This window comes from Leptonotus elevatus, chromosome 17, assembly GCF_054856555.1.
Source record: "Leptonotus elevatus isolate MCC_2025b chromosome 17, RoL_Lele_1.0, whole genome shotgun sequence".
In the NCBI taxonomy this organism is placed as follows: Eukaryota; Metazoa; Chordata; class Actinopteri; order Syngnathiformes; family Syngnathidae; genus Leptonotus; species Leptonotus elevatus.
The window spans coordinates 10,047,724-10,064,680 of NC_141255.1; the positions used below are offsets into that span (position 1 = coordinate 10,047,724).

The 16,957-nt window shown below is 46.9% G+C and overlaps 1 protein-coding gene across 4 annotated transcripts; it reads left to right on the top strand.

The window, feature by feature from the left end:
• The first annotated feature begins 1,111 nt into the window (after positions 1-1,111).
• On the top strand, positions 1,112-16,957 carry LOC147159725 (uncharacterized). 4 transcript variants are annotated; one of them, XM_086058836.1, is made up of 32 exons: positions 1,114-1,189; positions 2,013-3,949; positions 4,604-4,665; positions 4,823-5,047; positions 5,124-5,596; positions 5,667-5,890; positions 5,972-6,106; positions 6,217-6,315; positions 6,388-6,425; positions 6,501-7,036; positions 7,489-9,192; positions 9,260-9,294; positions 9,369-9,518; positions 9,612-9,740; positions 9,812-9,850; positions 9,941-10,066; positions 10,155-10,281; positions 10,365-10,535; positions 10,612-10,814; positions 10,891-11,025; positions 11,093-11,131; positions 11,204-11,344; positions 11,430-11,524; positions 11,614-11,637; positions 11,708-12,173; positions 12,358-14,451; positions 15,360-15,462; positions 15,539-15,634; positions 15,709-15,903; positions 16,263-16,373; positions 16,464-16,585; positions 16,657-16,957. In XM_086058836.1, exons 2-32 carry the CDS (start codon positions 2,126-2,128, stop codon positions 16,717-16,719), a joined length of 9,984 nt encoding a protein of 3,327 aa, XP_085914962.1. In that variant the 5' UTR covers positions 1,114-1,189; positions 2,013-2,125; the 3' UTR covers positions 16,720-16,957. The 4 variants fall into 4 exon arrangements, with proteins under 4 accessions (XP_085914963.1, XP_085914962.1, XP_085914960.1 ...); XM_086058834.1 differs by having other exon boundaries at positions 5,667-6,106; XM_086058835.1 differs by having other exon boundaries at positions 5,667-6,106; positions 6,391-6,425.

Consider the following 16,957-nt stretch of genomic DNA (forward strand, 5'->3'; position numbering starts at 1 on the left):
GGTTTACATTTATTATAAATGTTTTAAGGCCACGAGTAGTGCCTTAAAACATATCAGCTAATTAGTATTAGAAGTTTATACACTTTTCTCATTGAGGCATTTACATTTTTTGTTGTTTAAACAATCTCAATGTTCAAACCTTCATCAATTTTATAAAATAGGTTAGATTACATTATTTTTTATGCGTGAGCAAATCCTTTTTGATACCACTCTTGAGCCAAAGGGGGTGCTCATTATGATGCCCTCAAGTAGGCATGGCATGACATGTCAAAAAGACAGAATAGACACCATAAGGCCCCCCAAAAAAGAAGAGATAACACTACCCTCTCGTGGCCGAAAGCAGATACCATTAAGTTTTAGCGAACTGAATATAACATGAACAAATACAGCACAAAGAAGAAAAAAATATTATTATTATTTTTAAAAGGAAAAGTTAAAATACTAAACAAAGAAAAAAACAAAAAACAGCCAAAGGTTATGCTGCAATATGGTCATACAAAATTGATATATTTTTAGACACAAGATTGCCATCTCCTGGCCAGTAGGAGAAATGCTCATGGTGACAACTTCCGGAATCGAAAACAAAAATACGAGCCGTTTTTTCAATTTGTGCCTCGTTCTGTATCCTATTTACGTTTTTTAAATAAAAATTGATAATCAAACTGTTATTATATCAGGCTTTTAGTTGCTCGTTCCAGACAACCAAACGAGAAAATCGATTTGTATTTCAATTTGGGTGTTTCTATTTTAAAACGAAAATAAAAAGGTTTTATTTATTTTTTAAATATCTGTTTTCAAACGAATATCCAATGACCAAAAGAGACACGGACCCGCAACATACTAGGGGCTTGAGAAATTATAAAAATATAAGTAAATTAGAGCAAATCTCCATCTCTATTTTCAAAGCCTTTTGTTTTGTCAGATAACTTGATTGAGAGAATGTATATTCTGAACTCGTTATATAATGTTGTAAAACATGGCTTCTTTCCAAGGAATTTACAACATTGAATATATTCCGACATTAAAAGTAATACATTTATTAGGTAGTTCGAATTATTTTTCACAATTAAGGAAGCTAGCGTCTCAATTTCACAAACTTCCGCTGCTGGTGACGTCACACAATCTAGCGCTTGCTAGCAACGTCGCTGCGTAGAACACGAGCGTCAACGTTTACTACTGTAAAGCAAAGGTAAACACATAAAAACAATTTATTTGGGATTTAGTTTGAACATTATCATGATTGTTTTGTGTTGTGATGTTTGGACAATCATCCAGTTGTATCGTCCGAAGCAAAGAGGCCTGCACTTTTGTCAACAAGCGGGCATGGTGACCGTTTTTAACAAGCACATCGATTTTACATCAAAGTACTGTAATTCTGTTTTCTGTCCCTGTTAACCAAATGGTGTAACTTTGTGTCATTTTTGGGGGGGCACCTACGAAGGCTATTAGGCCATGTCCATCTATCACGTTAACTGCAGAGAGGAGTCCTCATGTCGGGCCTGTGAACGTCGCAATGCAACACAACACAACACGGACAATTTGAACTACAAGCTTTTAGCACAGCACGTTTTATTTTTATTTTTATTTTTAATCCTTTCATTTACGTTGTTTTGCATTTTACTCCACTCTTCTACTGGCATTTTAGTTGTGTAAAGTACTGGACAATTAGGGGTAATTGATAACACGTGTCTAAGGAATAATTCAACAAAAAAGTGAATAGATGTGATCTGTCTTTCAAGACATGGCACATCGTGTGATGGTTGTTGAATATGCATTTAAGCCAACCCAATAAATCATGTTAGGATTTGTGTGTCATGATGCTGGTACTACTTCAAATGTGTGTCATTTTTTGCGAGAGACGAGCAGGAAGTAACCATGACCATGCGACTGTATCCGAAAGGAAAAGCAGAGTGGACGAGATGAGACATTCCCACCAAGAAAGCGTTCCTGTCCAGTGAGAAGAGGTCCAGTTCCCTGCAGTAACCTCATTTTGTTTTTGTAACTTTTTCCAGCTTTGCGTTGACATCGACGCATTGTACCGCTTCTCCAGCTCCAGGCCCCCTCAAACAGCCACCTGTTTGGCGGAGTAGCCGGGAGCTTGTTCCTGATTAGCACACAGGGAGCCATGTCCCATCCCATGTATAACCCTTATGCGCCCCAAAGAAGACAGACAGAGAGTGACCCCCACAGGCTGTCTTTTGTCGGACTTGGACCCAGCCTCAGCTCGCCTGCAGGTCGATCGCAGGCTTCTGAAAGCCAGGCGATTCCTTCACTGGTACCCAATTATCGGCCCCAACAAAGAGCCCAGACCAACGAAGACATCCCGGCTTTAGACCAAGATGCTCGCAGGCAGATTCCTTCACTGGTGCCCAATTATCGGCCCCAACAAAGAGCCCAGACCAACGAAGACTTCCCGTCTTTAGACCAAGATGCTCGCAGGCAAGAATTCCTCTCCCCGGGTATGGCAGCAAGCTCTTACCAAAATAGCAGCAGACATTTTGACGGCAGTGGTGGATCTCTCAATCGTTTGTCGAATTATGACCGAACTAATATTGATGACACCTCCACCTCTTATTATCAGCCGTCCGGATCAGGGGGTCGTTCTTTCTTTGGTGCCGCCGGTGAGGATGATCGCAACTGCCGCTCCATTCCAAGCCAAGATTGCGGCAAGCCTGATGTGGCCCAATCTTCTGAGCCCGCTCAACCTAAATATACGTCTGAGACTGCCGCCAACATCCTCGTGCGTTTTGGACTTGAAAAGGACGATTTGGAACATCTTATCTCCTACCCTGAAGATCAGATCACCCCTGCCAACTTGCCCTTCATCTTGCGCCAAATCCGCATTCAGAAGGCCAAGAAGGCCTCGGCTGCTGATCGGCCCAAACCGTTTCGGGAACTTGCCCCCACCCGAGGCGGCCCTGCTAGTGGGGACAGTTGGAGAGGTCCTGGACTGGCGGAGGTGAAAAGAGAAGACACACCATCGTCTCTTCTTCAGTCGAGTAAAGTTATTGACTATGGACATACGAGCAAGTACGTTGGCAGGTTGGAGGAGGATGTTGAGACCAGAGCTAAAAGAGCTGAGGGCGATAATTTACTTACAATAAACAGTTTAGACCGAAGAAGTCGCAGTCCAGAGCCGCCGGTGCAGCAAGCGGGAAGCAGCGCTAACTTGACACCTTCTTCCCCGAAGGACAGTCTCAGCTCTTTCTTCAAATCAATCCTGAAATCTACCCCTCCCAAAAGTCACGACCCGGTCAAACCAGCGCCGACGAGTGCACAGTCAACGTTCCCCCCTTACTCTTTGCCGACTAAAGACTCAGATGCTCGAGAGAGTCGAGACATCCAACCTCAAGCCTCGAAACCCGCTGCTTTTGAACGAGTGCAGGATAAGCCGAAGCCCACCTTAAAATCACAACAGTCAGTCCCCGTGCTTCGTCCTGCCCATCCCACCAGACCCGTTCTTGTAGTCCTTGGAAGAGACATTGCCAGCAGCAGCGGTGGCAACCAGCGTATAAGTGAAGCTCCAGCTGTTACAGACAAGTCCAAAAAACCAAAGAGGCCTGTGCAGCAGTCGAATATCAAGAAAGGGCAGCCACTAAAGCAAGAGTCCAACCAGAAGACACTGGAAGTCAAGAAGAAGCAGCAGGCCACCAAGACCCAGCCACAGCTGGCCAATAAGAAGCCATTGCTGCCACTACCCACGTCTGCACAGGTGGCGTGGCAGCAGTTCCAACCCGTCCCGACTGGTTGCCCCATCCCTAGCATCTTAAGTATACCAACAACTCCGCTATTCGCCGGCGATGAACGTCCCCCGCAACTGCTCCCGGTGCAGGTGTCGGTCTTCAAGGGTTTGCCGACAGCAGCCATGATGCTGGACTATGCGGCGACCACGCCCAGAGTCTTTCCACACACGTGTTCTCTGTGTAACAAAGGGTGCGCCCAGATGAAGGTGAGTGCACCCCCCCCCCCCTTGTTCTTTCTCGCTTTGGATGCGTGCGTCTTTCGATCACACTTTGTACGTAACACTGTTTGTTACATTTTGTGCTATGTTTGATGTGGACCTGTGTTTTGTCGACCAATTGGATGTCATCGTTTGAATAGCAACGGAAGAAACCAGCAACGATGACTATGGAGAATCCTTTTAAAAACTTTTTTGCCATTTTTATCTTCCTGTTTTCAACGTTCTGATGTTTATCCCATCAACACTTGTACTCATAGACAAACATTTGGCTAATATTTGATACATCAGGTTTTGAAAAAAAAAAATGCCACGCCCATTTTGCATTGACCTGTGGACTCCCAACAACTTATTCCCTCCCTGCGATGGGCTTTTTTTCCCCCTGATCCCACTATGACCTCCAGGCGTAGCAGAACAAGGCAACAAGGACATTTGGAGAAAAAACCCCACTGGGGATCCTTGGAATGATGCCATGTGGACTTGTTGCTCTTCAGCATACTTTTAGTGTGTCTGTTATTTTGAATCCTGGGGAAAAAAGTATTTTTAGGAATCTGGAGGAATATCAAAATGTCCTGTGGAAGCTGTGATGGTGAATCTTATAATGCTTACGGCTCCTTTCATTAATTGCTGTATTTTGCCTACTAGGACTGGATCGCTCACCAGAACACCAACCTTCACCTTGAGAGCTGCAAAGTTCTTCGGAAGCAGTTGGTCTTTTTTTTTTTTTTTTAACTTGTCTACTTACACAAACAAAATTATTTTGTTCTTGAGAAGTTGAGATGTTTGACCTTGCTGTAGTCTGGTAAAACTTGGGCCTTGATCACACAAGTTATCTAATCAGAGATGTTTGATGGTACCACACAGATATCCAAAATGGGATGGGGAAATGTTGCATGACTGCAAGGATGAAGACAAAAAGAAGTCTAAGTCCAACCCACAGTCTCAGAGTAAGAAACCCCATCGTGGGGCTCGCTCATCTTCCCGCTCCAGCTCTCCCCGGCGCCGTCACAGCTCTGAGATCCAAAGGGAGAAGAGGACGAGGAGGAGGACTCAATCCCGCTCGCCTCACAGCTCCAGACACAAACACAGGTGCTGTCGCATTTTTGACCTATATGGTGGACTGGATTATTTTAGGCTTGACATTGTCGTTCTGTAAATGTTCCAGGTCTCGTTCTTACACTCGCCCGCACTCTAGAAGCTCCGAGAGGCGCCCTCCAAGGCGCAGCCAAGATGGTCACTTGTCGTCAAAGATTCATGAGAGGCGGTCTTCGTCGCGCAGGCGGTCCCGGTCCTCGTCGCGCAAGAGGTCCCGGTCCTCGTTGCCTAGGCGGTCCCGGTCCTCGTTGCGCAGGCGGTCCCGGTCCTCGTCGCGCAGGCGTTCCTCGTCGCGCAGGCGTTCCTCGTCGCGCAGGCGGTCCTCGTCGCGCAGGCGGTCCTCGTCGCGCAGGCGGTCCTCGTCGCGCAGGCGGTCATCGTCGCGCAGGCGGTCATCGTTACAGAGCCACCGCAATAGGCACTCGTCACCAAATAGAAGCCGCGAAAGACGGCCATCCCCTAAAGAGAGCCCTGCTCCGCAGAAGAGCCAGCAGACATCAACCAAGGCAGAGAGACTTGCAAAGATGCTTCTGGAATCATCAGGTCTGCCATCCTCGACAGACATGCGACACAATAAAGCTCATGTGAATTAACTACTTTGTCTTCTATCCAGCTGTCCAGTCAGTGCCGAAGCAGTCTGACTTGGAGACTATGGTGAAAACTCTGGCCCCCGCCTTGTTGGCGGAATTGGCAAAGATGAAATCGACTCCTTCAACGTCTTCCAGAGGAAGTGCCACTGTGACATCCACAGCTGCCTCCTCTTCTGCAGCCAAAAAAAAGCCAGTGGTAGCCAAAACCACCTCTGGCCAGCTGAAAGCTTTCTCTGCCAAGACCAAGGTTTGGTGCATGGGATTGCAAAATAAAGGTACGGTCTTCTCTTCTGACTTCTTTCAAAGTGTCTTCTTCACCTTTGCACAGCCTGTAAAAGCCTCCGTGCCAACCTTTGTGACGCTCGGAACAGTTCACCGTTCTCTCACCTACGAGGACATTGTTGTTGCCGCCAATCAGTATGGAAAACCCAAATCAGTCGTCCTTTTACGAGCCAAAAGAGAGGTAGCTTTCTCTGTTGTGTTTTTGCCTCATATGCTTGAAGCATTTATTAATCAGCATGAATACCGTGTCTTCCAAGTCTCACTGTTTTCACTGCACGTGTGTATACACAGGCAGTTCTGTGTTTTGAGAAAAAGGAAGACGCGGAGAAACTGAGGAACACAAGGAACCTTAAAATAAGAGGACATCCCGTCTCAGTTCTGGAAAATAAGGTAGGTGTGTTGGCAGTGTATTTGTGTGGTACTTCTCTATAGATAAATCCAAATGTGTGTATTCTGCTGCAGAAGAGTACTCCCACGATGAAGACGGACCATCCTAAGAAGTAAGTCATTACTTTTGACTCATGTGACTGCGTCAAGTAAAAGGTTATAACGTCACAATTGCATTGTTGTCTTAGAAATCCACCTGCACCATCCAAAGTCTATAAGACGCAAACATTAAAAAGTGCCTCTGCCACGCCTGCTGCTCAAGGCAAAGGGATGAGGGTCCCGGGCAAGCAGATTACCAAGCTTGTGAAAAAAGTTCCAGTGAAGGCTAAGATAAAACCCACCTGCAAGGTCATCAGTGAAGCACAGAAAGCTGAAACAAGTACAGTGAATCCACTAAGAGGCACTGTTGTTGGGAAGATGGACACCGCAGACCAGCAGTACACTGTGGTAGAGGAAAAAAGAGCACCACAACCAGCAAAGGTGACAGTACCTCCACAGCAAGCAGTGGTTGAAAGCGACCCGCTGCCTACGGAAAACGTAAGCGACTTGCAAGCTCCGCTCAAGCAAGGGTGTCCCGAGCCCATGGAAGTAGACTCTAGTTTACTGACAGAGGAGCAGAACCATCAGACTGTCGGGCTTCAAGCGGAACCTGCAGGAGGACCGATGGAGGACTCAGCTGCCAAACACCCATGTGAACTTGAAAGCACAGCTGTGCAGCAACAAGGTTTGTTACTCTGTATCTCTGCTGTCTTGTTTTTTTCTCACCTTTTTTAAGAGCTTAATGCTTGATTGCACCAATAAGGTTTAATTTTAAAAGCAGATTAAATCATGTTTTAAAACCGCTTATTTGGAGTCTGGTCGTGGTGAAGCCCAGACTTGCCTCTCCCCAGCCACTTGGTCTAGTTCCTCCGGCGGGAACCCAAGGCGTTCCCAGGCCAGTCGAGAGACATATTCTCTCCAGCGTGTCCTGGGTTTGTTTTTTTGTTTTTTTGTTTTTTTTATCTCATAAACCTGGTCTTTGGACAGGGCTGTTAACTTTATTTTTTTCCACTCAAATGTAAGGAGAAAAATAAGTACTCAGAACACAAGTATGGAATTATGCACAAGTACAGTAACTATTCATTCAGTCTTACCACAACTGTAATTGGTTGACATGTTTTTCCTTGGTGGTTCCAGCTAAGACAGAAGCAGCAGTTATAGAGGATGTGGCGCCTCCACGGGGTTCTGAAGTAGCACTGGCAGAGGATGCAGTGCCCCCACGCGGCTCGGATGCAGCACTGGTGGTGGATTCTGTGCCCCAACGCAGTTCTGAAGCGGCATTGGCGGAGACCTCATCCAAACTTGGCTCTGAAGAATCATTGAATGAGGATGCGGGTTCCGCACGCAATGCTGAGGCAGCAGTCAAGACGGATGCGGCGCCTTCACACAACTCTGACCATGCAGTGAAGAAGGAAGCCGTGCCCCCACGTGGTTCAGATGCAGCGGTGAAGGTGGATGCGTCACCCTCGCGTCGCTTCAGCGCAGCGGTGAAGAAGGATGGGGCACTACAGTGCGGCTCCAATGCAGCACCGAAGAAGGGTGCGGCGCCCACGTGCGGTTCCGACTTAGCAGTGAAGAAGGATGTAGCGCCCCTGTGTGGTTCCAATGCAGCAGCAAAGAATGATCTGGCGACCTCGCTTGAGTCTGATGCAGCAGCGAAGGACAATGCAGCGGCCCCTCAACCCTCAGAGGCCACAGCAAAGAAGGATGCAGTGCCCCCTTGTGGTTCTGATGCAGCAGTAAGAAAGGATGTGATACCCCAAGGCGGCTCCAATGCAGCATCAATGACAGATTTGACAGGCTCGCGTGAATCCGGTGCAATAGTTAAGGACAACCCAGCACCCCAGAGTGGCTCCATTGCAGAAGTGAAGAAGGATGTGGTGCCCCCTTGTGGTTCGGAGACACCACTGCAGAAGGGCACGGCGCCCCCGTGTGGTTCCAATGCAGCAGTAAGAAAGGATGTGGCACTCCAAGGCGGCTCCAATGCAGCATCAATGACAGATTTGACGGGCTTGCGTGAATCCGGTGCAATAGTTAAGGACAACCCAGCACCCCAGAGTGGCTCCATTGCAGAAGTGACGAAGGATGTGGTGCCCCCTTGTGGTTCGGACACACCACTGCAGAAGGGCACAGCGCCCCCGTGTGGTTCCAATGCAGCAGTAAAAAAGGATGTGGCACCCCAAGGTGGCTCAAATGCAGCATCAAAGAAAGATTTGGCGGCCTTGCATGAATCCGATGCAGTAGTTAAGGACAAGGCGGCGCCCCCGCGCATCTCAGACGCGGCAGCAAAGAAGGATGCAGCACCCCAGTGTGCCTCCGACGAAATAGTAAAGAAGGATGCAGCGGCCCAGAGCGGCTCCAACGCAGCAGTGAAGAAGGATGCGGCGCTCCCGTGCAGTTCTGACGCAGCACAGATGCATGTGATGTCCCCATATGGTTCCGACGCAGCAGTAGAAAAGGATGTGGCACCCCAATGTGGCTCCAACATCGTAGCAAAGAAGGATGTGGCGATCTCTCATGAATCCGACGCAACATGTAAGGACCATGCGGCGCCCCCGTCTGGCTCAGACGCCGCAGCAAAGGAGGATGCAGCGACTTCGCTCGAACCTGAAGCAGCAGCAAAGAACAAGGCGGCACCCTTACATGGCTCAGATGCAGCAGCAAAGGGGGATGTGGCACCCCCGCGTGGCTCAGGGGCAGTAGCAAAGGAGAATGCGCCGCCTTCGCACAAGTATGACACAGCAGCAAAGGAGGATGTGGTGCCACCACACGGTTCTGATGCAGATCCAAACCGCACCATTGGAGAGAGACTGAAAGAATGTTTGTTTAAAACTAGAATCGGTAAGCCCCAATGTGTCAACATCAAATCACTCACAAGTACTTAATTGTAAATTTGCCTCTGTTACAGTGTGCCTCAAAACCAAAACCTGCTTCACGGAAAAAGTAAGATGTCAGCGGACTTGGACTTTTTGACAGATAGACAACCAACCAGTGGCTTTGATGTTCTGTCATTGCAGTTTTTTCCGTTGAATTTGACGCAGCTGTTGATCACCGACCTTCCCAATGATGAGCACAGCTACTGCAAGCAAGACCTCGTTGATTTGATCAAGCCGTTTGGATTCAACAACTTTGATGAGGACATCTACATAATTCCTCAAGCAAAAATGGTAGGCTCTGCTTTCCTCCTCAGATCCAGGTATGAAAAGTCTCTTGAAGTTGCTGTCAGGTCTACTGTAATTGGAAAACAATCACCTTTACAGGCATTTGTTCAAATGATGGACGCCAAGTCCGCGCGTGCTGCAGTGTATGCGGGGTCAACTGGAAAATGTATTCTCAAAACATTTAAGTTGAATGTGCACGTCCTGGCAACACAACTCCCCATGTGGCCGGTATACAGCTGAAACACAATCACGCAATAAGGGCGACTTGACGCGATGTTAATCTGCGGTTTGTATTCCAGGCTGGCTTCTACAAGTCGGTGATGAAGATGATGAACGTTGTAAGTGAATCAATCCCGGTTAAATGTGACGACTGTGATCAATTTTGTTTGCAAACATCCATTTTCACCCATTTTTACTTGGTCTTGCAGAACACGCGGAGCCCCACCCCGGAAATCATCTACATCAAAGAAATCGGGCCGAGCGAGACCGCCAGGCTCCGGGAAGCTTTGAGGAAAATCGATGGTGTCAAAAATTTCATGCCACTCCTTAACCGGGTTAGTTGTCTCGAAACACTAGTTTCAGGAGTCACTAGTTTGAGGAAGTCAATGTAAAAGTCGTTGATATATGACCTATTTGTTGCAGATCTTTGTAGAGTTCGAGTCTCCCTTTGATGCTGATCGCATGGGCGTTTGGTACTTTCTCCACAATCAGTGTCCTGATTATCAGCTTCATAGGTTGGGTGTGCCTCTAGTTGAATGTCCTTCACTACGTAAGTCCCTCAGGTTAGACAGCAGGTCGATATCAGAATGTAAAATGAGCACTAAAGGAAAGCGCTGGTACATTTCTCCACAGCACCAAGACTTCCTGAAAAAGCCATGCCAGACAGCAGTGAGGCGTTTGCCAGGCTGACTGTTCCCACAACTGAAAATGGCATTCCGTTTGGCACCTTTTCCCCATTTTACCTGACCTTGAAGAAAATGCCCTACTTGTTTCCAACCATTTCCCCCTGGTTCGTCATTCCACGTAAGTCGCGCTTCTTCTGACCCAAGCGCCTGTACGGCTAACATATGGAGTCAGCAATGAGGTCCGCTTCTTCCAGGGTTCATGACTGTCAGAAATGGGTACAGCATTTACGAGGCTGAGCTTAGTGGTGCGACAGCGGTGCGAACGGTCATGTTGACGGGCTTGCCTCAAGAGTATTACAAACACGAGGATGTGGCCCAGCTTGTGCGCCCATTTTTGACCCAGAAGGAGCTTGAGTCACTGTACTCGGATGTGCACGTGCTTCCGCTGCAGAGGAGGGTGAGGACACTTGCGGCGCCGCACGTTGTTTGGATGGCATTGTGCTCATCACACTTTGTTGTCTTCTGGCTTGCAGGCATTTGTGAAATTCAAATCCTGGAACACGTGTTGCCGCTTCGTCCGCAGTCACTTCCTAAAGAGGCTGTCGGTGGGCAGCTACAAGCTCACGGTGCACTTTGTCCTGGAGAACATTTTCACTGACCGCAGCAAGGTACAAACACTGGCAAAACCAACTATTGATGTCGTCACTGACCGTTTGATTTCTGCTATGTTGACAGTGTAACATATACACATCGCTGATGCGGCTGAGCAACTCGGTGAGTCGATAGTGTGAAAGTCGTTGGAGCCGTTCTGCGGATTGGTCTTGAGGAATGCTGTGTGTCTTTCAGTACGTTGGAGAGGTGGAGTCGCTGGCCGAGCGTCTGATGTGCGTGGAGATCTCTGAGACCCGGAAAGAGACCATACACCTTGTTCTATATTTGGTCTCGTCTCATGCCACGTTTGTCAACTTCCTCCCTCTGGCCAACAGGGTACAATAATGGCAAAATTTCTCCTTGTAAATTCAGACAAATGAAAGGTCTTCTTCTCTGTTTTAATGATTATTTCACCACCCAGATATACATTGAGATGACCAACTCTGCAGGAGTTGAGTGCGTGGTGGAGAAATGCAAAGATTTTAAACCAAATTCTCAGAGAGACTGCACCGCTTGGTAGATTTACTTCTCTTTTAATGCAAGTGTGATTATTTATTCACCAATTTCTGACTAATTTTCCCAAACTTCTCTCCTTGCGTTCTTAGGCTTCCAGTTAAATATTTTGTCAGGTAAGAATTTCCAATAACTGAACCGATGATATGATGAAGTCATTCCAGAAATCACAGCCTTTTTGTCTAGTTTCAGCTTAAACAACCTCAAACAGCACCTTCGGGAGGCAAAGGTGAATCTTGAGAAGGACAAGGCCGCTCCGTCAGCCGCCCCACCGGCCGCATGTCCACCCACTGTGCTATTGATGTCTCCCACCGCTCCATCAGCTCATCCTGGACAACCCGCCGAGAAGGTCGCATTAGCGCCACAGGGTGAAGAAATGGCAGATAAAGATGACGACAAGAAAGTGGCATGTTCGATTGCTGAGGTGGCCACAGCTGTTCCTGAGGTTCATGACGATAAAGAGAAAATGTTGTCAACGGTTGAGGATGGAACGCTGTCAGCTTCAGCCTGTGGTGGCAATGAGACCGAAACTGTTAGCAATAACAAGATAACAGCTAAAGAAGAGAGCAATGGCAATATATTAACTGTAGATACTAAAGAAGAGGCTCCCCCCGTTGAAGAGGAAACACTTGCGGAATATGATGATGGATTGGTAAGTCTTTGTTTTAGTGTACTTCACCTTGTACTGTAATTTTTGTCACCATGGAAACAATTGTCTGAATAGTTTACTTTTGTGTTGAAGATTGGCAAATGTGCTAATTTTGATGTTGATTTCTGTCCTGAGGCAGGAAGATATTGAAAATGACGTATTTTTAAACGCAATTCTTTTTGACCAGGTACCCTTCGACATGGATGAATTTGTCACAGTCGATGAAATTGGTGACCTGGAGGACAGCATGAGCGACAGCATGAGCGAGGTCCCCTCTCCATCCAAGAGATCACCCCCCCACGCGGATCCGCTTCCTGCTTCCAAGCGGACCAAAGCAATGGCCTCAGAAGAGTCAAAGAGCTCCGTGCCGCCCTTATCAGCCTTGTCCAGAAGCACCAGAAGCACCAGAAGCTCATCCAGAAGGAGCCTGTCTTCTGAGTCCAAGTCTGCACCCCCTACAAGGTCCACCCCAAAAAGAAGCCAAAAAAAGGCAGAGAATATACATGAGAGAGGTCCAATTTTACCTCCCGCTGATTGCGAAAAAAATAACTTGGCGACAAAGGCCAGCAAGGAAAGTTATCAAGTGTTGGATAGTGCTGGCGATGACCAAAAATCTCTCCTGAACGAAGCCAGCCACATGAAGCTTGATGTCTCTGGAGATTGCGGCGCTGAGCCCCGAGCAGCTGCGGATCAGGAAATCATCAGTCAAATTGAAAATGTAGAGGAAGAGCAAGCACAAGCAGTTTCTACACCTAAAGTTGATAAGCAGGAAAACGGAGGAGGACAAATCAAGGTGACAAATGTGGCGGAGGAAGACGTTGACAAAGAACAGATGGCAGAATCCCGCCAAACAAACAAGGATGCTGTTGCGGATCCACCTTCAGCTGACATTGATAAACACGTTCTGGAGACGTCTGGTGGCCAGCTAGGCAAAGAAGACACTATGGCCTCAGGACAAGGAAAGGAAGAAGCAGAAGCATATCAGGTGATTGATTCTGTCGAAGAGCCGCCAGCTTCCACTGAGAATGATCGCAGTGTCCCAGAAGCGTCTGAGACGCGTGCCGCTTCAAGCAGAGCCCTCAAGGGTAAAGTGCAAACTTCTTCAAAGAAGCAGGAGATGTACCTTGTGATGGATTCTTTACAAGTTGGACAGTCCAGCAGCACACCAGAGGCAGGTAGGAGGCGGAGCACCAGAGGAAAAACACAAGAGCCAACCACCCAAATTTCTGCGAAGGATGAGCCCACTTTCCACATTGTAGACTCTGTGGAAGATGAGACGAGCGTCACCACGAGGGCCACCAGAGGAAAACGAGGAAGGCCGCCTAAGAAAGACGCATCTAGTGAGAAGAGAGCTCAAGAGGAAAAGGATACCATGAGGAGAACTCCCTCGAGAACGTCACATGAAAGCGCTAAGGAAAAAACACCAATGAGGATTGAGGCCATTATAAAAGAGGAGCCCATCTATCAAGTCCTGGACCAGGAAAGGGTTTCTCCAGCTACAAGAGGAAGGGGAAGAAAGGGAAGACCTAAGAAAAAGGGTAAAAGGATAAAAATGGAAAAAATTGACACAGTTGATGAAGAAGCAGCAGCAACTTTCCAGGTTGTGGACTCTGTGGAGGACGAGACTGGCCAGGATCTGCTCTCTACTGAAAATATTCCAAAAAAGGAAGATGTGACCGACAGGACGTCTCCCGTAAAGCCAGATGATGAGGAGGAAGCGGCGTATCAAGTGGTTGATTCGTTGGAGGAAGACCCGGATGAAGAAGAGGGAAGGGCCACGGGCGTTTGTGGCTCAGTGAAGACGGACGGACAACAAACTGAATTCGGAGACGAAGCAACAAAATGTGAAAAGAAACAAGAGGCCGATGTGAAAGATGCTGAGCTTTCCCAAATCAAGTCCACGACGCAGGAAGACTCGCCGGACGGCAAGAAAAACGAGACTCTGCCTGCGGCAATTGCTCTCGCACTGGACCAAGTGAGCGACGAAGAGGAGGATTTCTCCGACGACGTCGCCAAGAAGCCAGCGGAGCCAAAGGGGCGAGCCGAGAAGGAACGGAAGAAGAGCCAACGCCGGGAGCGGGACCGGTCCAGAAGATTGTGGCCAAGCAGACAAGAGGTTGAGCTGGTAACGCTGGATCAAGTGGTCATGGAGGAGGCCGGCAAGGAGCGGGCGCCAGGAAGCGATGTTTCTGAGGGGGAGCTCGTGCTGGACCAGGAAGAGGCAATCGGGCAGCACCCAGCCGAAGAGGCAGAACAGTCAGAGGACTGTCTGAACCCTGAGGTGACTTCATTATGGCCTCAGGATCTTAAACGATAGATCAAGATTTGCAGATGGGGCCTTCAATAATGCTATGCCGTTACGCACTAACAACACAATATCACCCCAAAATCTTGTTCAATTGCTAATTGATTGCGCCGTTATTGAATACACACACCAATCCCCATGATATCGCCTTTAATATCTCGAAAAACAAACAATGGCGGCTACGTCATCGCCCCACAGTATTTTCAAAGGTCTTAGAGCCATGAGTGATGCAATCAATGAATTTGCACACATTTAACTTTGTGGCTTACATATCCAATTTTATGGATATTCTGGCTGGATCAAAAGATTGCAGTGATCCATTTATAATTAAATACTTATTCAACTCTTTTCACTCGCTATTATCTTTAAAAAAAACGTCCGGCCTTTTAAATCTTGAGGCGACATAATGCCGCATGGCTCCTGTGAAGCAAGAGTACATTTTACAACACTTCTCAGACCGTTCGAAGGTCCAAGAGAGTTATAAATTGGTGCTCAAGCAATTTCCAACAACTTGAATAACAGACGACTTGGGGACAATTTGGAATTGTTTTCGACAGACAGTGATGATTTGGTACCTTAATTTCTTGTTTTGAAAAAAAGTGCACACAATAAGTTAGCCATTTTGTCTTGAGGTGGCCATTTTAAGGTCAATTTGGCCATTTACTAGCAAACAGGTGGGCCCCAAAACATATAATCAAGCAATCAGTTTTTTTGCAGATTGCTTCACAAAGCAGGTAATAAGAAAAAAAAACTAAGCCACCCAACTTCCCATTTGTAATCGTCCGAATAGATGATTGAAAAACATGAAAAGGCTGTGCACCGAGGAATTGTCTTTTTTCATACATCTTCTATGGTCGCTAAAGCTGATTTGTTGCGTTTTGCAGACTCTTCTGACTTTAGATGAGATTGGTGATGAGGACGAAGATGGGAAAAGTGAAGCTCTGGGGACCTCGCAGTCTGCTAAACGCAAACGTAGCTACGACACGGGTTAGTATGTAGTAAATAAAGGGGGCGGGGGGGGGGATCATGTAAATGTGACGCGTTTGGTTTTTCTTCAATGTAGAGGACAACACAACCTTGGTGACACTGGACCAGCTGGGACACGTTGAAGAGGACATCCTGAGATGCGGAATTGAGAAGCGACATCGATCCGCTTCTGGTTAGCCTCATGGGTAGATGTTTTGCCAAAGTGATATGAACCGAAGTATACGGTTTCACAATGTTGTGCCGCAGAGAGAATTTCGACCGGAGCGAACCAGGACGAGACCGACGTAGCGACCTCATGTGACGCTTCCCGGCTGCCGAGCGTGCGCCTGGAGGAAGAGCAGATGGAGAAGACCGAGAAGAAACCAACGGGGGAGGAAGAGGAGAAGGAAGAGCTACCTGCATTTGCTGGGCAGCCTGTGCAAAGTTCACTGCAAAAACTGGGTAAAAATAATGACAGGGAATGTATTATTTAATTGGACCACGATTATTAGCCGACAGAACAGAAAAAATTGGGGTTACTTAAAACAACTACCATAATGTCAAAGTAATGTCTATTGTATAGAATTATCATTTTTACTTTCAGAAAAACTTACACTAGCCTTTGAATAAAATCTCAATAGGTTAACCATAACTTCAGATTATTTTTTTTGTTAAGAAAAAAAAAAGTGAGGTGACACAAAGCTGCCTGGTAGGAAATCTTGGGAGAAATTGAATCATGCTTAGATGTGAGTTTTTGTAGTTAAAACAGCCTCATGCCACTTGTTTTTGTGTAATCGTGTAACCATTGTGTTCTTCTGCAGGCAAACGTACAGCGGAGCTCATTTCAACCGCAGCGAAACGATCACGGTCTGAGTCTCCATGTGGCACGCCGGCTTTTGTTCTGCCAGCTTTTAAACCCAACAACCCTCTCGGTACCCAAAATGCACATTAGTTTTTTGTGTGTGTGTTTTTTCCCCTTCTTTTTTTTCCTGACAATTCGTGTCTTGTTTATTGGTGGGCAGGTACGGAGTTTGTCATGACAAAATCTGGCTATTTCTGTGAGCTCTGCTCAGTATTTTACCTGGAAGAGAACGCAGCCAAAGAGACACATTGCAGCAGTAGGAGACACTATGACAACTTAAAGGTATATCCATTCACACACAGGGCGCCTTTCTGCAAATCTCCCCTTTTTATAACTCTCTTGTCTCTCAACAGAATTACTATCGCAAGCATGCACAGAATTTAAGAAGATCTACTCAAGGCTCCGTCTCCGATTGAGCTCCATTGCAATGACTGTAAAAAATAATAATATTTGTTTGTCTTCCCTCATTTACTCGTCGTTTTCCTTAGCACAATTTGATTCAAGAGCTCCATCATGTTCAAGTTTTTAGTTTTGTTATAGGTCATGTAAAAGGGAAACAACAAAAGTTGTGTCCTTTCCTGTGCTTGTTTTTGTGTACATTCAGATACTGTCGTTGACATTTAAACTGTTGATTAAATGATAATAGTAAAATGA

Coding starts and splice junctions, on each gene's coding strand:
- LOC147159725 (XM_086058834.1), top strand. CDS start 2,126: ATGTCCCATCCCATGTATAACCCTTATGCGCCCCAAAGAAGACAGACA. Junction 9,851..9,940: donor TGATGAAGATGATGAACGTT/GTAAGTGAATCA, acceptor TTGGTCTTGCAG/AACACGCGGAGCCCCACCCC. Junction 11,026..11,092: donor TTTTCACTGACCGCAGCAAG/GTACAAACACTG, acceptor CTATGTTGACAG/TGTAACATATACACATCGCT.